The 23,527-nt window shown below is 49.7% G+C and overlaps 2 protein-coding genes across 2 annotated transcripts in view; one reads left to right on the forward strand and one right to left on the reverse strand.

Annotated features, from left to right (window-relative positions):
* LOC149430927 (protein SSUH2 homolog) overlaps positions 1-23,527 on the reverse strand; it is a 59,013-nt gene that overhangs the window by 34,530 nt on the left and 956 nt on the right. Inside the window, exons 2-6 of the mRNA XM_089665914.1 lie at positions 14,264-14,328; positions 12,584-12,754; positions 6,009-6,084; positions 2,260-2,386; positions 2,008-2,068 (exon numbers count right to left, since the gene is read on the reverse strand). Coding sequence (XP_089522040.1) covers positions 2,008-2,068; positions 2,260-2,386; positions 6,009-6,084; positions 12,584-12,754; positions 14,264-14,328 — 500 coding nt within the window. The remainder of the gene's footprint in view (positions 1-2,007; positions 2,069-2,259; positions 2,387-6,008; positions 6,085-12,583; positions 12,755-14,263; positions 14,329-23,527) is intronic.
* On the forward strand, positions 17,851-20,728 carry LOC149430929 (uncharacterized). Its single transcript, XM_089665912.1, has 2 exons — positions 17,851-19,354; positions 19,441-20,728. Exons 1-2 carry the CDS (start codon positions 17,851-17,853, stop codon positions 20,415-20,417), a joined length of 2,481 nt encoding a protein of 826 aa, XP_089522038.1. The 3' UTR covers positions 20,418-20,728.

Genomic DNA, 23,527 nt, shown 5'->3' on the forward strand with positions numbered 1-23,527 from the left:
GCCGTGTCACCCATTTATATACAGAAATGTACTGACCGGAATGAGGCCGTGTCCCCCATTTATATACAGAAATGTACTGACTGGTATGAGGCCGTGTCACCCATTTATATACAGAAATGTACTGACCGGTATGAGGCCGTGTCACCCATTTATATACAGAAATGTACTGACCGGAATGAGGCCGTGTCCCCCATTTATATACAGAAATGTACTGACCGGTATGAGGCCGTGTCCCCCATTTATATACAGAAATGTACTGACCGGTATGAGGCTCTGTCACCCATTTATATACAGAAATGTACTGACCGGTATGAGGCCATGTCCCCCATTTATATACAGAAATGTACTGACCTGTATGAGGCCGTGTCCCCCATTTATATACAGAAATGTACTGACCGGTATGAGGCTGTGTCACCCATTTATATACAGAAATGTACTGACCGGTATGGGGCCGTGTCCCCCATTTATATACAGAAATGTACTGACCGGTATGAGGCCGTGTCCCCCATTTATATACAGAAATGTACTGACCGGTATGAGGCTCTGTCACCCATTTATATACGAAATGTACTGACCGGTATGAGGCTGTGTTACCCATTTATATACAGAAATGTACTGACCGGTATGAGGCCGTGTCCCCCATTTATATACAGAAATGTACTGACCGGTATGAGGCCGTGTCCCCCATTTATATACAGAAATGTACTGACCGGTATGAGGCCATGTCCCCCATATATATACAGAAATGTACTGACCGGTATGAGGCCGTGTCCCCCATTTATATACAGAAATGTACTGACCGGTATGAGGCCGTGTCCCCCATTTATATACAGAAATGTACTGACCGGTATGAGGCCGTGTCCCCCATATATACAGAAATGTACTGACCGGTATGAGGCCGTGTCACCCATTTATATACAGAAATGTACTGACCGGTATGAGGCCGTGTCCCCCATTTATATACAGAAATGTACTGACTGGTATGAGGCTGTGTTACCCATTTATATACAGAAATGTACTGACCGGTATGAGGCCGTGTCCCCCATTTATATACAGAAATGTACTGACTGGTATGAGGCCATGTCCCCCATTTATATACAGAAATGTACTGACCGGTATGAGGCCGTGTCCCCCATATATACAGAAATGTACTGACCGGTATGAGGCCGTGTCCCCCATTTATATACAGAAATGTACTGACTGGTATGAGGCCATGTCCCCCATTTATATACAGAAATGTACTGACCGGTATGAGGCCGTGTCACCCATTTATATACAGAAATGTACTGACCGGTATGAGGCTGTCTTACCCATTTATATACAGAAATGTACTGACCGGTATGAGGCTGTGTTACTCATTTATATACAGAAATGTACTGACCGGTATGAGGCCGTGTCCCCCATTTATATACAGAAATGTACTGACTGGTATGAGGCCATGTCCCCCATTTATATACAGAAATGTACTGACCGGTATGAGGCCGTGTCCCCCATATATACAGAAATGTACTGACCGGTATGAGGCCGTGTCACCCATTTATATACAGAAATGTACTGACCGGTATGAGGCCGTGTCACCCATTTATATACAGAAATGTACTGACCGGTATGAGGCCATGTCCCCCATTTATATACAGAAATGTACTGACCGGTATGAGGCCGTGTCACCCATTTATATACAGAAATGTACTGACCGGTATGAGGCCGTGTCCCCCATTTATATACAGAAATGTACTGACCGGTATGAGGCTGTGTTAGCCATTTATATACAGAAATGTACTGACCGGTATGAGGCCGTGTCCCCCATATATACAGAAATGTACTGACCGGTATGAGGCCGTGTCCCCCATTTATATACAGAAATGTACTGACCGGTATGAGGCTCTGTCACCTATATCTATACAGACGTTTACTGACCGGTATGAGGCCGTGTCCCCCATTTATATACAGAAATGTACTGACCGGTATGAGGCTCTGTCACCTATATCTATACAGACGTTTACTGACCGGTATGAGGCTTGGTCACCCATTCACAGGTCCGGGATTCGGTGAAGGTCTCCAGCCGATACTACAAATGAACAATTGGACAAATTGTTACACAATGTTACCAGCCAATCAGATTGCTTCCAGCTGTCACCATAAACTGCCACCTTCATCCTCTGGCGCTGAGATTGTGGTGTCTGAGTGCTAGCTCTGTGGTTCAGTAAGGGAAGGAACATGTAGACTGTAGAGGTCCCACAGGTCGGACTGATTACTCACTCTGTATGTATTGTAGGTTCGGAGTTCCCGGAATTCCATATCCTCCACGAAGGTGGTGCCATAACAGCATTTACTTTCAGCATAATCCAGGAGAGCTTTCCTCGCTGCGTCTTCAGAGATAGGGATTCTATATGGAGAAGAGGACAAGACAATCACTACGACACGTCATCACCGTCTTATCAGTATTTCATCATTGCAATTCAATAAAACTGAAGGTGTAAAATTATTGTGCACCCCTACTCTACACCCCCACCCCCTCATTGTGCACCCCAAACTCTTTTCCCCCAGTTCCTCATTGTGTACCCCCTCCATTGTGCATCCCTACTCTACACCCCCACCCCCTCATTGTGCACCCCAAACTCTATTCCCCCAGCTCCTCATTGTGCACCCCCACCCCCTCCATTGTGCATCCCTACTCTACACCCCCACCCTCTCATTGTGCACCCCAAACTCCATTCCCCCAGCTCCTCATTGTGCACCCCCACCCCCTCCATTGTGCACCCCTACTCTACACCCCCACCCCCTCATTGTGCACCCCAAACTCCATTCCCCCAGCTCCTCATTGTGCACCCCCACCCCCTCCATTGTGCACCCCTACTCTATACCCCTATCCCCTCATTGTGCTCCTCAACTCTATACCCCCACCTTCTCATTGAGCCTCCCAATCCCATACATCCCCTCCATTGTGCACCCTTAGTTCCTCTACCCCATTTGTATGCACTCCAACTCCCTATAACCCCCCTTTTCCCCCGGGCTCACTGGTAGTTGGAGGAGTTCCATTGTACGGCGTGCCGGTTGATAGAGGTCCCAGGGAGGAGCGAGGAGAGGAAGGAGATCAGAGTCATCCTCAACCGCACCACACACAAAGTACACTAAACTATCTGGTTGGATTGGATGGGATAACAATTCTTAATGAATTTTCAAGGTGCTCATCAGAAATTTTGGTTCTAATTTTGATCTTCGTATTCTTCATCCTCAGAAATATAGATTCTGCCAAAAACTGATGACATGAAGAAGGCGTGATCGTGAAGAGTGGGAGATCTTTCTTTGGGAAGATATTCAAATTCACAATTTAAAATTTTTCTTCGGCTGCATTTGTTCGCATTTTTACAAAAAAGTTCCCAAAATATCAACATTTTTACATTTATGTTTAAGATTTTGTATTGGGTCGCATTCATAGATTGTTTGGGCTGCTTGCGGTTCGTGGGCCACAGGTTGGACACCCCTGTGATATACTAAAGGGAAAGGCCTTATTAATACTGATGAGGTTTTCTTCTGGTTTTGTCTAACAAAAAGTGGAAGAAAAATGCATGCCCATTGAATCCTATAGACCTCTTCACACCAGTCAGTTGCGGGTCAGTTGTGCTTTTAAAAGTCCTGCATGCTGCATGTTTGGCGCATTGTAATAAATGGAAAAATGCATAAAAATTGTGAAAAAAATGCACTAAAATGCACCCATCATGTGTGCTTTTTTCACAGGTTAAAAATACACCAAGTACATGGCAATAACACGGCAAAAATACATGTGAGTTTTTACCATGTTTCACCAACGAAGCAGCGTGAAAGCAGCCAAACTGGTAATTGAGTGTTAGGTCCCTTTTAGAGAAAGCCTTCCTCTAGTGATTCAAAAGTGCTCATAGAATTAGTGCCCATATAAGTGCCAGGATGGGAGGGACTTAGTGCCTTGGGGCATGAGAGCTAAACACCCCAGAGCTATTGAGATGTAGTCAGCTCCCGTCCAGAGGCCATCTATAGAGCTGAACCCGGGGCGAGGTATTTCAGCGCTCAGTTGGATGGTGTTCTGTGGGCTGCGAGTGGGATGGAAAAGACCTTTTAGGCTAGGCCAGAGTCCTCTGCAGTAAGTATTAGTACCCCTGGGAATGGGAATGGGTGTGTCGTGTGGGAGCGCCCCCGGCTGGGCAGAGCCATAGAGAGAGACATTGGAAGAGAGAGACAGGTATACTAATGATGGCACCTTGGATGGTGTCAGGAATGGACTCGCCAATGGTGGTGGGACTCACCTGCCTTGTGGGCTGCAGTACTAGGGCTGGCCAGTGGGTGCTCTCAGCAGCCAGAAGATCACTCCTGCAATCAAGCCATCACCTGAGGATGATTGCAGGAGGTGTATTTAAGGAGTGGCCAGGCCTGCAGTCAGGGCCTTGGTGTATTGTTCCCATGAGCCCCTGTACCTGCATCCTGTCTGCTTTCTGCCTGATCCTGACTTTGCTTTGATCCTGACTCTGCATAAACTCTGCCTGCACCGACCTCGGGTATTCCTGACCACTCTTCCGCTTGCTCCTTGTACCTTGTCTGCCCATTTGCTACCGACCCGGCCCGCCTGACTACGTTTGGTGTTGTACATATTTTTATCTGTTGGAGGTTTGGTTTGTTTGCACTGTGTTTATGTATTGTTTAGCCTTTAATAAATTGTATTGTTTTATACTATACTTGAAGCCTGCGTTTCCCTGTGTCAGTCCACACACCTCTGATCATACCTGGAGCCCTGACAGATGGACTCGGTGATGGAAGCTGAATGCTGTGGACTTGGTATACAGGGAAGAGTGCTCCTGTCTGGGGCGTTCCATGCTGAAGAATTCTGCTCGTATGTCATTGTGATGTCAGATGTCATGGAAATCCTACAAAGTTCCAGTAAAGTGCAGAAAATACATTTTGTGTTCTTTATCCCGAAATATTAGGGCCTATGGCCCGGAGTGTGACAGCTTGCTAAGGTTCGCCATTTCTCTGCCAATCACAGCGCTGCATGAAATGAAACCTTTCATAAGACAACTATGGAGGCTGCCATTGCTACCTCCACCTCTGAATATACTGGTTACCTGATTTATTGCTTCGTCTTCAATACTCTATAAATCTGTGACCAGAGAAAAGATGGAGAGAAAGAATTCTGACTTTTTTCTGCATTCTCATGCCAGGTCAGTGGATCGGGAACACTTTAGCAGACTGTTATGTTTTCTATGTAGGTCATCATATGATTATAACCCCTCCAGATATCCAGTGAAGTGACTGGCTTCAGGTGATACACAGAGATGAAACAAATCCTCCTACATAAGTTGTACATATTTATCTGCAACATTCTCTGTATCCAAAGTTCGGAATTTATAAAGGTTGTCAGAGCTGTCAGAAAACAGGGGACAGGGAGCTGAATTCTCACTCTGCAGAGCTCAGTGAGGAGAGCTCTGAGAGCTGATTGGAGGGAAGGGACCCCCCCCCTTCACACAGCACATAGGAATAAAGCTGAGGCTGTCAATCACAGGATGTGTGCTGGAGCTCCTCCCCTGTCACCTTTTTAACTCCTGGTGTCAGGAAAACTTGTCAGCAGTGATTCATGCTGATAGCAGTGGAAGGAGGCAGCAGAGAGAGAAATGGCTCCGGACCGAGATGAGTACACACTATAGAGCGCTATGCTTTCTTCATATTTCATGTCTGAGGTTTACATCCACTTTAATGCTGCCAATGCACCACAGAGGACCATATAGACGTACCCGAACATTTTATTCAAACACAGTCCGTGGCGATGTACAATATACAGTATGTGTGGATTGGCTGCTCCTGTACAGCGCAGTATATTGAGGTAACACATGTTTTATGCAGAAGACCAAATGGCCCGTAAACCAGCAACAGCCAGCTAAGTGGTATTTTTAGAGGGACGTCACCAGCAGATACTCTGTACTTCCCCTTTCCAACATATTTTTCATTGTTTATCTGTAATACGGGAAATCTCAGAAACTTACATCCAGTTGGTATCCACTGGCATTGGCAGAATTCCAGGAATCGGAGCCGGTTCTGGAGGAGGAAGGAACCTACTACCTGCACAGAGGAGGAATCAATCGGTCAGCTGATCAGAACAATCATCATTTGTGGCAATCTACAATTTATCTTTTCCTGGATATTCAATTTGCATCCTCAGATATCCCAGAACACAGCTGGATCAATTACAATGTATCCAAATTCAAAAAGAATATCATACAATGCAGAAGACCCGTCCTCAGATGTGGCAGCTGCATTCATTTTCTACTTTTTCCCATTGATTTCACCTGGAGATCCTGCCAATAATACAATTCCTGTTCTAGGGTGACAACACTCACTGTACTGTATAGAGTGTTGTCACCCAAGGTAATGTATGCTTGGACTACAGAACACCTCCCCTTCCTTAACCATAATATACAATCTTGTAATAGCAGACAAATTGATGCAAAAAAAAGAGTTTCAGTGTTGGGGTTTAAATACGATCAAAGTTCCTTCTATAGACTTGGAAGAAAAGCAGCAGATGGAAGGACAGGGGATGATGGAAGGATAGTGGATGATGGAAGGACAGATGATGATGGAAGGACAGAGGATTGATGGAAGGATAGTGGATGTTGGAAGGACAGGGGATGGTGGAAGGATAGTGATGATGGAAGAATAGTGGATGATGGAAGGATAGTGGATGATGGAAGGATTGAGGATGATGGAAGGACAGGGGGATGATGGAATGATAGTGGATGATGGAAGGAGAGAGTATAATGGAAGTATAGTGGATGATGAAAGGACAGCGTATGATGGAAGTATAGTGGATGATGCAAGGACAGAGGATAATGGAATGATAGTGGATAATGGAAGGACAGGGGATTGTGGAAGGATAGTGGATGATGGAAGGGCAGGGGATGGTGGAAAAACAGGGCATGGTGGAAGGATAGTGGATGATGGAAGAATAGTGGATGGTGGAAGGAGAAAGGAAGGTGAAAGGACAAGGGATGATGGAAGGACAGGGTATGGTGGAAGAATAGTGGATGGTGGAAGGAGAAAGGAAGGTGAAAAGACAGGGGATGGTGGAAGGATAGTGGATGATGGAAGGATAGTGGATGATGGAAGGACAGGGGATGATGGAAGGACAGGGGATGATGGAAGGACAGGGGATGATGGAAGGACAGCGGATGATGGAAGGATAGTGGATGATGGAAGGACAGGGGATGATGGAAGGACAGGGGATGATGGAAGGACAGGGGATGATGGAAGGACAGCGGATGATGGAAGGATAGTGGATGATGGAAGGACAGTGGATGATGGAAGGACAAAGAATGGTGTAAGGATAGTGGATGATGGAAGAACAGAGGATGATGGAAGGGGAGTAGATGATGGAAGGACCGAGGATGATGGAAGGATAGTGAATGATGGAAAGGCAAAGAATTATGGAAGGACAGGGAATGATGGAAGGATGGAGGCTGATGGAAGAATAGGGGATGGTGTAAGGATAGTGGATGATGGAAAGAAAAGGGATGATGGAAGGACAGAAGATTTATTGGAAGAATATGATGGAAGGACAAGGGATGATGGAAGGACAGGGGATGGTGGAAGGACAGAAGACAATGGAAGAAAAGTGGATGATGGAAGGACAGAAGATGATGGAAGGACAGGGGATGATGGAAGGACAGGGGATGATGCAAGGACAGCAGATGATAAAAAGATAGTGGATGATGGAAGGACACGGGATGATGGAAGGATTATGGATGATGAAAGGACAGGGGATGATGGAAGGATAGCGAATGATGGAAGGCAAAAGGATGGTGGAAGGACAGCAGATGATGGAAGGATAGTGGATGATGGAAGGACAGGGGATGATGGAAGGATAGTGGATGATGGAAGGACAGGGGATGATGGAAGGACAAGGGATGATGGAAGGACAAGGGATGATGGAAGGATAGTGGATGATGGAAGGACAGGGGAAGATGGAAAGACAGGGGAAGATGGAAAGACAGGGGATTGTGGAAGGACAGGGGATGATGGAAGGATTGAGGATGATGGAAGGACAGGGGATGATGGAAGGATTGAGGATGATGGAAGGACAGGGGATGATGGAAGGATTGAGGATGATGGAAGGACAGGGGATGATGGAAGGATTGAGGATGATGGAAGGACAGGGGATGATGGAAGGATAGTGGATGATAGAAGGAGAGAGTATAATGGAAGTATAGTGGATTATGGAAGCATAGTGGATGATGCAAGGACAGAGGATAATGGAAGGATAGTGGATAATGGAAGGACAGGGGATTGTGGAAGGATAGTGGATGATGGAAGGGCAGGGGATGGTGGAAAAACAGGGGATGGTGGAAGGATAGTGGATGATGGAAGGAGAAGGGAAGGTGAAAGGACAGGGGATGATGGAAGGACAGGGGATGATGGAAGGACAGCGGATGATGGAAGGATAGTGGATGATGGAAGGATAGTGAATGATGGAAGGACAAGGAATGGTGTAAGGATAGTGGATGATGGAAGAACAGAGGATGATGGAAGGACAGCGGATGATGGAAGGATAGTGGATGATGGAAGGATAGTGGATGATGGAAGGATAGTGGATGATGGAAGGACAGGGGATGGTGGAAGGATAGTGGATGATGGAAGGACAAGGAATGGTGTAAGGATAGTGGATGATGGAAGAACAGAGGATGATGGAAGGGGAGTAGATGATGGAAGGACCGAGGATGATGGAAGGATAGTGAATGATGGAAAGGCAAAGAATTATGGAAGGACAGGGAGTGATGGAAGGATGGAGGATGATGGAAGGATAGGGGATGGTGTAAGGATAGTGGATGATGGAAAGAAAAGGGATGATGGAAGGACAGAAGATTTATTGGAAGAATATGATGGAAGGACAAGGGATGATGGAAGGATAGTGGATGATGGAAGGACAAGGAATGGTGTAAGGATAGTGGATGATGGAAGAACAGAGGATGATGGAAGGGGAGTAGATGATGGAAGGACCGAGGATGATGGAAGGATAGTGAATGATGGAAAGGCAAAGAATTATGGAAGGACAGGGAGTGATGGAAGGATGGAGGATGATGGAAGGATAGGGGATGGTGTAAGGATAGTGGATGATGGAAAGAAAAGGGATGATGGAAGGACAGAAGATTTATTGGAAGAATATGATGGAAGGACAAGGGATGATGGAAGGGCAGGGGATGGTGGAAGGATAGTGGATGATGGAAGGATAGTGGATGATGGAAGGACAGGGGATGGTGGAAGGATAGTGGATGATGGAAGGACAAGGAATGGTGTAAGGATAGTGGATGATGGAAGAACAGAGGATGATGGAAGGGGAGTAGATGATGGAAGGACCGAGGATGATGGAAGGATAGTGAATGATGGAAAGGCAAAGAATTATGGAAGGACAGGGAGTGATGGAAGGATGGAGGATGATGGAAGGATAGGGGATGGTGTAAGGATAGTGGATGATGGAAAGAAAAGGGATGATGGAAGGACAGAAGATTTATTGGAAGAATATGATGGAAGGACAAGGGATGATGGAAGGGCAGGGGATGGTGGAAAAACAGGGGATGGTGGAAGGATAGTGGATGATGGAAGGAGAAGGGAAGGTGAAAGGACAGGGGATGGTGGAAGGACAGGGGATGATGGAAGGACAGCGGATGATGGAAGGATAGTGGATGATGGAAGGATAGTGAATGATGGAAGGACAAGGAATGGTGTAAGGATAGTGGATGATGGAAGAACAGAGGATGATGGAAGGACAGCGGATGATGGAAGGATAGTGGATGATGGAAGGATAGTGGATGATGGAAGGATAGTGGATGATGGAAGGATAGTGGATGATGGAAGGACAGGGGATGGTGGAAGGATAGTGGATGATGGAAGGACAAGGAATGGTGTAAGGATAGTGGATGATGGAAGAACAGAGGATGATGGAAGGGGAGTAGATGATGGAAGGACCGAGGATGATGGAAGGATAGTGAATGATGGAAAGGCAAAGAATTATGGAAGGACAGGGAGTGATGGAAGGATGGAGGATGATGGAAGGATAGGGGATGGTGTAAGGATAGTGGATGATGGAAAGAAAAGGGATGATGGAAGGACAGAAGATTTATTGGAAGAATATGATGGAAGGACAAGGGATGATGGAAGGACAGGGGATGGTGGAAGGACAGAAGACGATGGAAGAAAAGTGGATGATGGAAGGACAGTGATTGATGGAAGGATAGTGGATGATGGAAGGACAGGGGATGATGCAAGGACAGCAGATGATAAAAAGATAGTGGATGATGGAAGGACACGGGATGATGGAAGGATTATGGATGATGAAAGGACAGGGGATGATGGAAGGATAGCGGATGATGGAAGGCAAAAGGATGGTGGAAGGACAGCAGGTGATAGAAGGATAGTGGATGATTGGAAGGACAGGGGATGATGGAAGGATAGTGGATGATGGAAGGACAGGGGATGATGGAAGGACAAGGGATGATGGAAGGACAAGGGATGATGGAAGGATAGTGGATGATGGAAGGACAGGGGAAGATGGAAAGACAGGGGAAGATGGAAAGACAGGGGATTGTGGTAGGACAGGGGATGATGGAAGGATTGTAGATGATGAAAGGATGGAGGATGATGGAAGGACAAGGGATGATGGAAGGATAGTTGATGATGGAAGGACAGAGGATGATGAAAGGATAGTGGATGGTGGAAGGACAGGGGATGTTGGAAGGACAGGGGATGATGGATGGATGGAGGATGATGGAAGGACAGAGGGTGATGGAAAGATAGTGGATGATGCAAGGACAGGGGATGATGGAAGGATAATGGATGATGGAAGGGTAGTGGATGAGGGAAGGATAGTGGATGAGGGAAGGAAAGAGTATGATGGAAGTATAGTGGATGATGGAAAGACAGGAGATGATGGAAGGATAGTGGATAATGGAAGGACAGGCGATGATGGAAGGACAGGGGATGATGGAATTACAGGGGATGGTGGAAAGACGGTGGATAATGGAAGGACAGAAGATGATGGAAGAATATGATGGAAGCACAGGGGATGGTAGAAGGACAGGGGATTTTGGAAGGACAGGTTATTATGGAAGGACAGAAGATGATGGAAGGTTAGTGGATGATGGAAGGATAGTAGATGATGGAAGGACAGGGGATGGTGGAAGGATAGTGGATGGTGAAAGGACAGGGGATTTTGGAAGGACAGGTTATGATGGAAGGACAGAAGATGATGGAAGGATAGTGGATGATGGAAGGACAGGAGATGATGGAAGGACAGGGGATGATGGAAGGATAGTGGATAATGGAAGGATAGGGGATGATGGAAGAATAGGGGATGATGAAAGGACAGAAGATGATGGAATTACAGGGGATGGTGGAAGGACAGTGGATGATGGCAGGACAGAGGATGATGGCAGGATAGTGGAAGATGGAATGACAGAAGATGATTGAAATGATAGGGGTTGATGGAAGGATAGTGGATGATGAAAGGACAGGGGATGATGGAAGGATAGTGGATGATGGAAGATTAGTGGATAATGAAAGGACAGGAGATGATGAAAGGACAGGGGATGGTGGAAGGACAGGGGATGATGGAAGGAAATGGACGATGGAAGGGTAGTGGATGATAAAAAAACATGGGATGATGGAAAGACAAAAGTTGATGGAAGGATAGTGGATGATGGAATGATAGTGGATGATAGAATTACAAGGGATGGTGGAAGGATAGTGGATGAAGAAAGGACAGTGGATGGTGGAAGGACAGGGGATGGTGGAAGGACAGGGGATGATGGAAGGATAGTGGATGATGGAAGGATAGTGGATGATGGAAGGACAGGGGATGGTGGAAGGATAGTGAATGATGGAAGGACAGGGGATGGTGGAAGGATAGTGAATGATGGAAGGACAGGGGATGATGGAAGATTAGTGAATGATGGAAGGATAGTGGATGATGGAAGGACAGAGGATGGTGGAAGGACAGAAGGTGATGGAAGGATAGTGGATGATGGAAGGACGGGGGATGATGGCAGGACAGAGGATGATGGAATTGTAGAGGATGGTGGAAGGATAGTTGAAGATAGAAGGACAGGGATGATGGAAGGGTAGTTGATGATGGAAGAACAAAAGTGGATGGAAGGATAGTGGATGATGGAAGGATAGTAGATGATAGAATTACAGGAGATGGTAGAAGGACAGAAGATGATGAAAGGATAGTGGATGATGGAAGGACAGGGGCTGATGGAAGGATAGTGGATGATGGAAGGACAGGGGCTGATGGAAGGATAGTGGATGATGGAAGGACAGGGGCTGATGGAAGGATAGTGGATGATGGAAGGACAGGGGTTGATGGAAGGACAGGGGATGATAGAAGGCAAAGCTGCACAGGAAACATTCTACAGTCATAGATATTGGTTTGTGAGATTCAGAATCATTGTGGTTGAGGGAAAATGTATACATTGGAGGTGTTTTGAGTCTTCCAGCCTTCCATATAACATCAGAAATCAGGAGGACAATTCTTCTGGTAGACTTGGATCACATAGAGAGCCATTCTTACCGTCATCAGTGGAGGCCACACCCTTGTGTGCAGGAATGGCCGCCCACTCTGTTGGGCCATCAGGGCCAATGGCTGGTGTGGTGAGAGGAGCGGATATTGCACTGTCTGATGTTGGCGCTATAGCTGGGCTCATGTAAGCCGAGTCACAAAGCAGAGGAGCCCGCTCCAAGTCTGCGGAGGGAGAAAGACACAAATCAAGACAGGCCACACCTACCCTACACAATATACAGACAGGCCACACCTACCCTACACTATATACAGACAGGCCACACCTACCCTACACGATATACAGACAGGCCACACCTACCCTACACTATATACAGACAGGCCACACCTACCCTACACAATATACAGACAGGTCACAACTACCCTACACTATATACAGACACACTTACACTACATTATATACAGAGAGGCCATGCCTACCCTACACAATATACAGACAAACTTACACTACATTATATACAGACAGGCCACACCTACCCTACACTATATACAGACAGGCCACAACTACCCTACACTATATACAGACACACTTACAGTACATTATATACATGCCATGCCTACCCTACACTATATACAGACTGGCCACATCTACCACAAACTAAAAAGCAGGCAATGATTAGGCGGAATGCAGGTAAGGTTGGAATTGCATAGTGCCAGGAATGTATAGATTCTATACCTGAAGGATGGCTGTTGGAGCTGGACTATCTGTAAGCCTCTTCCAGCCTTGTGGTAACAGTTTGGTGAAGACCCTTTTCTGTTCCCCATGACTGTCCCCTGTGTACAAAGCCGGCTCCATAAAGACATGGATGACCAGTTTGGTGAAGACCCTTTTCTGTCCCCCCATGACTGTCCCCCGTGTACAAAGCCGGCTCCATAAAGACATGGATGACCAGTTTGGTGAAGACCCTTTTCTGTCCCCCCATGACTGTCCCCCGTGTACAAAGCCAGCTCCATAAAGACATGGATGACCAGTTTGGTGTGTAGGACCTCGAGTGTCCTGCGCAGAGCCCTAACCTCAACCCTACTGAACACCTTTGGGATGAATTGGAATGCCAATGGTGAGCCAGGTTTTATCCAACATCAGTACCTGACCTCAAAAATTGGCACACATTCCCACAGACTCCATCCAAAATCTTGAGGATAGTCTTTGCAGATGAGTGGAGGATGTTATAGACACATAGGGGCAACTCCACACTATTGGCCATGGTTTTGGCATAGGGGGTCGAACAAGTTCCTATAAGTGGGGTAGTCAGATATCTACAAACTTTTGGCCATTCAGTCTGTGTTTGGCTGTTTGGATCACAAGTCTGGCTGAACAAAGCTCTTTCCTCGCTCTCCGGTCAATGTTACAAATCATTTCTATTCCTGAGCTGACAACATTGAACTCTCACACGGATTTGTTTTCTTCACGCTTCCTGGAGAGTGCGGAGTTCCCCTGATTGTCATTTTGCTGCATTCCTAAAATACCGAAATGCTCGTTCCGTAAGATAAATAACACTTTTTCTTAGTGAATCGACTTTGATGAATCTTTGTCGATATTCCTCTGACCTTTGCTATTTTTCATCAATTACCTGTTAAATGATCACAATGGAAATCGGTCACATGACACTAATATTGTGATAAACGCTAGTGAACGACCCCCTGATGAGTACTCTGTAGGATCAGTCACTCTACCTGGGCTTAGGAGATAATTCGGCTCGAACGACCGTCCCATTGCTCCATAAGTCGCAGAATTTGTTCTAGAAAAGATGAAAATTGTGTTAACCTGAGAAGACATCAACCCGTTATCATTTGAATGTATAGGAGACCATTCACCCCACAAGTGGCTGCTGTGCGTTGTGAGAGCGGTGCAAAGTGTTGTTAGATCCCATCGCAATGTTTACATTTTTATTTAAAGCGGTATTAAAGCCAAAACTAGAAATGTCCCATATTGCATCTTACCTATTAATAGATGTGGCGGCTGCATTTGTTTTCTTTTTTTATGCTTTTCCCCTCTGTTGTCACCTGGTGATCTAGCCAGTAACACACCTCCTGTATTAGAGCACCCCACCCCCCCCCACTCTGGAGGAAGGAGCACAGGGGCCATCTTTTGGACAGCAGCACTGTGAGTTTCGGGGGAGGGGAATGTTAGGTGCACTCCAGATCACACTTTATGATCCGTTACAGGAACAGTTTTCTTCCTTTTGGGATAAAAGATTTCCATCAATAAATAAAAGCTGATCATTGTAAGCCCCCCTTGTCAGTGGTAATTGGTTTGTCTCATCTCTCTAACTGATACATCTGCAGGACAGCTTGTTCTTTTGAAAATTAACAGACTTGGTGACCAGATCACCAGGTGAAAATAAGTAAAGAAAACAAATCTAATTATTGGTAAGCTGCGATATAAGGAATGTTTGATTGGGTTTAATACGGCTTTACCTGTATTTTACATGTAACAAAATGGCTTCCATTCATCTCTGTGTAGTTCTGTGTGTAGCAATGCGTCGTATTACAGCACAATATGCCGCGCCTAAGTGGCTTTGTCTGTGCGTTGGTTGGGCGTTGGACAAGACTGCTCAGTGCTGCCCCCTCTGTACGGTGTGAATCGGCCCCAAAGGAATCTCTCCCAGCTGGAAATGATTGTGCCAATGGGGTTATAAACACAAATATTCAACATGCAAGACCTTCCATCACCACATCTGTTCCCAACAAACGAAAACTGCGCTTCTAATATCTACTGCCTCACGGCCGCACACAGGAGGTCAGCTCCTCCCCCTGACCTCCTACAGGACAACCCTTTGCTAGAATGAACACATTGAAATGATCTGTTTCTCTGTAAGTGAGACTAATTCATCCAATAGGAGGGCTGCGACCACAGGATTCAGAATCTGATGGGCGTATAAGACGCAGCTTCAACAATCTGATTTCTGTCAGACTCCACCCACTCTTCCTCTAGTTCACTTGCCTCCGTTATTAAAGGAAAATCTTTTCAGGTTTATGTAGGACTTATAGTTTGTTTAGCTAGTGGCTGACCCAGGCTGGGGGAAAGTAATGCCCGTAGCGAAAAAAGGAAAGGAAAATTAGCGCAGGGCAGGCATGACTAGGCCTAGAGTGGGAAGGAGAATAGGAAAGGGTTAATGATGTGCCAGGGGGGTGTGGAAAAGGATAGATGGGTGTGCTGGTTGGTGGAGAGAGAGCGTGGGTGGGCTCTGCCGCACCTTAGGGTGGGGTGTCCCAGGGGGGGGAGGCATCATTTCGGACCTGGACGTTGGTGAGTGAGATTCATTCCCTCCCAACGCCAGCATATTGTTAGGGCCTTTTTCCCTGGGGGTCTCGTTGCGGTCTTTGGGGGGCTGTCATGGATGGCTTGGTGGCCCAGCTGCGTGAGGCGGCAGCCTCTCATGGGATGGACTGGCTGCAGAGCCGGGTCTCTGCTTTCCTGCAGGACCCGGGCGTGTCCCTGGACCCGGGCTTATCGCTGGGCCCGGGCTCATCACCAGAGGGAGAGGGGCGGGTGCGCCCACGTGCTCGGGGGTCTCGGCCTCCGGAGCGCTGTAGTCCGGGCTCCCCCTCCCCCAGAGCTCAGCGCCGGGTGTCTGCCTTCATGCAGGACCCGGGCTTGTCCCAGGACCCGGGTCTTTCACAGGACCCGGCCTCATCACCAGCGGGAGAGGGGCGGGTGCGCCCACGTGCTCGGAGGTCTCGGCCTCCGGAGCGCTTTAGTCCGGGCTCCCCCTCCCCCAGAGTTCAGGGCCACACAGGGAGCCCCGTTCGGGACCCTCCGGCCCCGCTGGCAGGGCGCTCCATTGCCTCTGCTCGCGGGGAGGCCGGGAGGAATCCCCGACAACGGCGGAGCTCGGCGGGCGGGGTCTCGCGGGGAGGAAGCCCCTCCCCCCCGCCCGCACGGCTGAGGAAGCAGGATGTCGCCGGCTCCTCCACTGACCAGGTACCTGTCAGGGAGGGAGCCCAACGAGGGAGACGCAGCGCTGCGGCTGCCGGGCTGTCCCCTGCTGCGGCCGGCAGGCCCCATGGGAAGCGTGGAGCGGCGGCTCCGAAGAGCCACAGGCTGGATGGACGTGCTGCCGGGGGCGTGTCTGGTCGGACCCCAGGGACGTCGATGGGCGTGGCTGGTGCCGGGAGGCGGAGCCAGCAGAGGCACAGTGCTCGAGGATCCGTGGCTCCTGGGACTGGGAGGCCATCCAGCCGTCGAGGGGAGGACGTGAGATCGGAGGGCGAGCTGTCGGAACCCGATGCGGGGGCGACAGCTGGCCGCTCGGCATCGCTGGACGTGGGTCGCGCGGCTGATGGGACGTCTCCTGGGCAGCCTGGTGAGTTACCTTTTTCTTTTTCTTCAGCGCTAGGGGACCTGTTGGGGGGCGGGGCCTCGGCGGTGCGGGAGGTCGGCGTTCCCGATTCGGGTCGCGGGGGGGGGCTCTGCGATTTGCTTTCCGGTTTGCGTACCTTGTTGCAGCGCCTTGAGCGGGGCGGTAGTGGGGTCCCTGGGCCTGCTGCGGCGTGGCTCCCGCCGGCTGGTGGGGACGGTTTACAAGTCCGAGTGCAGGACGGGGGGGCCGTGCGGAGATCGGGGGTTTCTCCTCCCTCTGGTTCTGGGCCTGCGGTGGTTGCGGCGGAATCTGATGCTTTGGGTTCCACGGCTTTGGATGGGGGTGCGGGGGTGTCCGGAGCGGTCGGCTTGGCGGACTCGGCCAAGTGCGAGGTATACGTGTGCTTCGAGGGCCCTTTAGGTGCGCACTTGCCGTTGGAGGTTCGGGAGCGGATTTGGAGCGGGGAGTATGTGGAGATCTTCACGCTCTTGCCGTTGGAGCGTTTTCCTTTGGAGGGGTTGCGGGTTGACGAGGGCAGGCGGGAAGAAACGGAGAAGCGGCGTTTTCGGTTTATCCCGCGTACTTTTGCAAATTGGATGCAGGCGTTTGCGATCATGGCCAGTGTTATTGGGGAGAAGGCTCCTGAGCATTGCTCGGCGCTTTTTTGTTACCTTGACTCCATTAGCGAGGCTCACAGGGTTTACGGTGGGACTGCGTGGCTTCGGTATGATGAGCAGTTTCGGCAGCGGCGGGCTGTTCGCCCTTCCTTGCGTTGGGACCATAAGGACATTGGCCTTTGGATGCGCCTCATGACTCCAGCGAGGCCTCCTGGTCCGTTTTTTCAGGGGGGGGCCGGTGGTTCATTCTCCCCCGGACAATCGGCCTCAAAGCGTAGGGGCTTCTGTTGGCAGTTCCAGGAAAGCGCTTGTCGTTTCGGAGGGTCCTGCCGTTTTAAGCATGAGTGTTCCGGTTGCGGCGGCTCCCATCCGTTATCGCTCTGTTTTAAGCGGGGTAGAGGCCCTTCCGGCGAGCATGCGGGTAAGAGGGACGACACCGGTGAGGGTGGAAAGGATGCAGCCTTTCCTAGATAGATATCCTGATCGGGCAGCCGCTGTGCTGCTGGCGGCGGGTTTTTCGGAGGGTTTCCACATCCCGTGCACTTTGACTTCCGTTCCCCCCTTGGCTCGGAACTTGCGGTCGGCCTTGCGGCATGCGGAGGTTGTTTCGGTTAAGTTGCGAAAAGAAGTGGGGTTAGGTCGTATGGGCGGCCCATTTTCTTGCGCCCCGTTTTCGGATCTGGTGGTTTCCCCCTTGGGGGTGGTGCCCAAGAAAGAGCCGAATTCGTTTCGGTTAATTCATCACCTGTCTTTTCCTAAAGGGGGGTCGGTGAATGACGCTATCGATCCGCAGTCATGTTCAGTGTCTTACACGTCGTTTGACGCGGCGGTTTTCTGGGTTCGTCGTTATGGGCGTGGTTCGCTTATGGCGAAATCGGATGTTGAGTCCGCGTTTCGATTGTTGCCGGTACATCCGGACAGTTTTCGTTTCTTGGGTTGTCATTGGGAGGGCTCGTTTTACGTTGATAGGTGCCTTCCCATGGGGTGCTCTATATCTTGCGCTTTGTTTGAGCAGTTCAGTTCGTTCGTGGAGTGGGTGGTGCGGGATGTTTCCGGGGTCAATTCTGTCATCCACTATTTGGATGATTTTCTTTGCGTGGGTCCGCCAGCTTCCAGAGTGTGCGCCGTTTTGCTGGCCACTTTGCAGCACGTTGCTGAACGTTTTGGGATTCCGCTGGCTTTGGACAAGACGGAGGGCCCGGCTTCGGTCATGACTTTCCTGGGTATCGTTTTGGACTCTGATGCAATGGAGTGCCGGCTGCCTGAGGACAAGCTTTTGGCCCTGCAAGGGGAAATTGGTGGGGTGCTCGGCAAGCGAAAAATTCAACTGCGGGCCTTACAGTCGTTGTTGGGTAAACTGAACTTCGCTTGTCGCATCCTGCCAATGGGTCGGGTGTTTTGCCGCCGGTTGGCGGCGGCGACGGCAGGGATTACTTCCCCTTTACATTTTATTCGTTTGACTAGGGAGCATCGGGAGGAATTGCGGATTTGGCACACTTTTTTGACTTCGTTTAACGGACGGGCTTTGTGGATGTCTGGCCCGGTCAGCAATTTTGACTTGGACTTGTTCACGGATGCGGCGGCTTCCGGGGGTTATGGGGCATTTTTTCAGGGACGGTGGAGTGCGGCTCCGTGGCCTCCTTCCTGGGTGGCGGCGGCTTTCCTTCGTAACCTGGTTCTGTTGGAACTTTTTCCGGTGGTCTTGGCGGTTGAGGTTTGGGGTGCAGATTTTCGGAATCAGAAGGTTCGTTTTCATTGCGACAATTTGGGGGTGGTTCAGGTCATCAACCGGGTGTCGGCTGCCTCGCGGCCGGTGGTTGGCCTGCTTCGCCATTTAGTGTTGCGTTGCCTGCAGCTGAATGTTTTTATCCATGCGGTGCATCTCCCTGGGGTGGACAACACTTTGGCTGACGCTTTGTCTCGTTTTCAGTGGGACAAATTCCGGGAGTTGGCGCCGGCTGCGGAGCACCGTGGGGTTCCTTGTCCCGACTGGCTGTGGGAGATTGCCTTGGGGTCGTATCCGGCTGGATCCGGCGGTCGGTGAGTGAGGCGACATGGTCTGCGTACTCGTCGGTTTGGCGGGAGTGGCTGGACCTGTTACAACAGGTCGATATTGATCCCTGGGGGCCGGAGGTGCGTGTGGCATTGCTGTACTATTTGGCGAGGAATTTGGAGCGGGGGGTGTCTGCTGCGGCGGTGGATCGGCGGTTGGCTGGTTTGGCCTTCATTTTTAAGTTACAAGGGTGTCGGGATTTTACCAAAGATTTCTGGGTGCGTCAGGCTATTCGGGGTTACCGTAGGGCTCATCGCAGTAGGGATTCTCGTCGCCCGGTGTCCTTCGAGTTGTTAGGATCTTTATTTACACATTTGCGGTTTGTTTGTTCTTCGGACTTTGAAGTGGGCTTGTTTAGGGCGGCTTTTGCGGTGGCCTTCTTTGGGGCGTTGCGTATTGGGGAGCTTGTTAGTCCATCCAAGTCGGTGCTTGGGGGGTTGTTGGTGGATGATGTTGTGTGCTCGGGCGACTGGGTGGAGGTGTTCATCCGTCGGTCTAAGACGGACCGCTGGGGTCGTGGTGCGCGGGTTCGGTTTCTTGCCCTTCCAGGATCACTAGTGTGCCCGGTGCATGCGGTTCGAGAATTTTTGTCCCGGCGTCCGGTGGGGCAGGGGTCCTTTTTGATGCATGCTGATGGGTCCCCGTTAACTCGTTTTCAATTTGTGTCGGTTTTTCGGAAATGTTTACGGGATGTTGGTTTGGATGCGTCTTTGTATGCTTCGCACTCGTTTCGGATTGGGGCTGCTACTGAGGCCGCCCGGTGGGGTTTGTCGGATGAGGCGGTAAAACGGATTGGTAGGTGGGATTCGCAGAGATTTCGCCTGTACGTTCGCCCGCATCTGCTGGGGGACTAAGGGTGGTTTCCGGGTTCTTTTGGTTGATGGGGCTGGGGGAGTTTGTCCTGTCTCTGTGATGTTGTTGGTTCTTGTGGTAGTTTTTGTTCTTTTATTTCAGATGGAGCAGTTTGCCTGGTCTGGATCCTGGGGCACTCCTACGTTTTTTGGGGGGCTCGGCGGGCGGATGTGCGGCCTAATGGCCGGCAGCTGGGGTTGGCTAGGCAAGCGGCTTGTGTCCGATGGATAGGTGTGCCGGGGATGTTGTGGGGTCGTGTGGTGCCTGAGGTGCGGCGTTTTGCATGCCTGGATAGACCGCCGGATGTTTTGGTGCTTCATGCGGGTGGTAACGATCTGGGGGTTCGGTCCATGCGGGAGCTGGTGCGGGATGTTAAGCTGGCTTTTCTTCAATTGCGTCGGGATTATCCCGAAATGGTGTTGGTGTGGTCGGACATGGTAGCCCGCACCTCTTGGCGTTTGGCGCGGTCGGTGGAGCGGCTCAATAAGGCTCGGATCAAGGTCAACAAGGAGGTGGGGCGCTTCTTTGTTCGGAATGGGGGGTTGGTGGTCCGGCTCTTTGAGTTGGAGGTTGATACTTGGCGGTATCTGCGGAGTGATGGGGTTCATCTCAATGCCGTTGGCACGGATTTATGGGCTCTGGGTTTGCAGGACGGAGTTCAGAGAGCTGTTCGTTTGTGGTGGGGCACGCATGGGTAAGGGCTTACCCAGCGTGCTGTGGCGGTTGTTGGTCTTGGAGGCGGTTCTTATCTTGGAGGTACAGATAATGGTGTGGGACCCATCGGTGGTATGGTGTGCCCGGGGACATTCCAGTTAACCAAGGTTTAACTGGAAGGTGGTGGTGCTGCACTGCGGACGGTATGGTTGTCTCCGAGCTGGTTGGTTGCGGCTGGAGGCCTTTGTGTAATATGGTTGTCCGCAGGTGCATTTCATATCATTTTGGTGGGGTGCCTTCGAAGACCAACAACAACAACTCTGTATGTTTCTGTTATAAGGAATGGTTGGTGTTAAAAAATGTTTGTTAATAAAAGGCCATGTTGGCCATTTACTCCAAAATTGGTGTCATGGTTTTTATTTAAGTATAGTAAGGGGGGAATTTGGATGACCTATCTCTGGTGCTCTAGTCAAGAGTTCACTTGAGAGCTGCGTTTCCTGGATCTTATGGATCCTGCCTACCCACCAGTGATATTCAATTTGGGAGAAGGCTGGGTTTGTGGGTTCCCTCTCTCTCAGTGGTTCAGATGGGCCACATTGGAAGGGACATGCTGTAGCTGCTGCACCTTGCAATCTGTCTGAGGCACCGAGGTTCTGGAGAACTACCAAGACCTGGAAAAGGCCAAATATGGACCACCACCTTGTAGAGGTATACCTGGGAAGACAGCTAGAGGTAGTTATGGACATTATGATGTTACTGTTCAAATTGGACTGTGCTACAAAGTATCAACTGTTCTGCACAGGGGCAGACTGACCATTTGGAAACTCGGCACTGCCCGAGGGCCCGGGGTCAGTAGGGGGCCCCATGAGATGCCCCTGGTACCTTTTTCATAGGCTTTTTTGAGTTTGGGCAAGGACACAGGGGCCCCATGATCCCCTATTGCCCGGGGGCCCCATGAGTTGTCAGTCCACCCCTGGTTCTACGCCTGGTCTGAAGTTCCTCAAAGCGGTGCATTTTGGTTTCTGGCGTATCTAAAGGACCTGGGTCTGTAAAGCACATGTGGGTTACAAGCAAGAAGAGTAATGTAGTTACTTTGGGTAACCAAGAACGAGTGCAAGTTACATGCAGCCGGTCACAAAGCGTGGTACCTGGTGCAGGTGATGGGTCCTCTGGTCATCGAGGGGGTCAGTGATCCCAGCAGTTGGTCTCCTGTAGCAAGCAGGACTGAACCCGCAATATGCAGGCCCTTAACCTGGCAACATGCTACAGGAAGGAAAGAGTTAACAAGTGTGCGCATGAGGTCCGTGCTATGTGCACAGTGGGACCCCAATCTGTTACTGTATGTTGGACTGGTGGAGGGGGCGCAGGCTTGGCGTGTCCCTCCTAATACAACATACATGAAGGTACAGTGTGTAGTGACACGGGACAGGAACTCTGTACTCTTATTACTGTACACAGTGACACGGCTCATCTCTAAGTTGGGGAAATGCCTTAATATTAGAAAGCTGACCATTTAACAATTCATGTTAAAGACAAGAAGGTTTAGTTGCACACATTTGCAAATATATGTGGAAGCCGCAGCGCCCCTCTGAGGCTGAACCAATGGAAAGTGTGCCTGGAGGGATCCCAATCCTCCCTAAAGGTGCAGAGACACATTAGATGCCCAGCAAGAGCACAGTGGTGGCTGAAGGTGTCCAATGTGTCCCAACACCAAATCACATGAACTCGCTATACAAAAAGATGGAAAAGAACAAACAGACCCGCCGTCCATTCTGTACACCCAGAGCATGCTTATCGTTTGCATGAGTACCTCGGATGAGTAATTGCTGAGGAGGATCGGGGAAGCTGATTAGGATTGAAGACCTAGCTGTTGCTTGCTGGGGTATGCTTGGATGGAACTGCAGACGAGGATAGTCCTTATAAAGCTGCAATGACCTTCTATAATGTGAGGGTCAATGTTTTCAGGTGAGCAGGGTGGGAGCTACCATTAGTCAAGATAGGCAGCTGCCTAGGGCACACAGTCACTTGGGTGCAGCCACGTCCAGTACGACACGTCGGGGAGATTGACTTCATCCAGGGCCACCAGTAGGGCCGTACAGCTGTACCATTAATGATATTTTCCATGGGCCTCATTAGTTCACCAGAGGGGCCCAGGAGGCAAGGAGCAGAGAGGGACTCTTTTAATTTCGGGTGCAGGTGGCTAAAGGGATGCTGAGCAATGGCAGCCGGCTGCTCACAGCCTTTCATGGTGGAATGATTCTTTCACCGGTGGAGTAATTATCCTTCTTCCACTGAGAAGGGCAGAAGGCGAGGCTGTAGCCCGGCAGCGGGAGGAGATTCAACAGAGAGGTGGCGGAGGGCACAGGCAGCAATGGGAACCCGGGGCAGGCAAGGTCACAATTTCTGTTTTCTGAGGCACAGACAGGGGTACAACCCATGCACACAGACATACAGCCCC

Source organism: Staurois parvus, unplaced genomic scaffold, assembly GCF_062004578.1.
Source record: "Staurois parvus isolate SC_StPar_1 unplaced genomic scaffold, SC_StPar_1.0 ptg002406l, whole genome shotgun sequence".
In the NCBI taxonomy this organism is placed as follows: domain Eukaryota; kingdom Metazoa; phylum Chordata; class Amphibia; order Anura; family Ranidae; genus Staurois; species Staurois parvus.

Coding starts and splice junctions, on each gene's coding strand:
- LOC149430929 (XM_089665912.1), top strand. CDS start 17,851: ATGAGTGTTCCGGTTGCGGCGGCTCCCATCCGTTATCGCTCTGTTTTA. Junction 19,355..19,440: donor GCTTCGCCATTTAGTGTTGC/GTTGCCTGCAGC, acceptor TCTCGTTTTCAG/TGGGACAAATTCCGGGAGTT.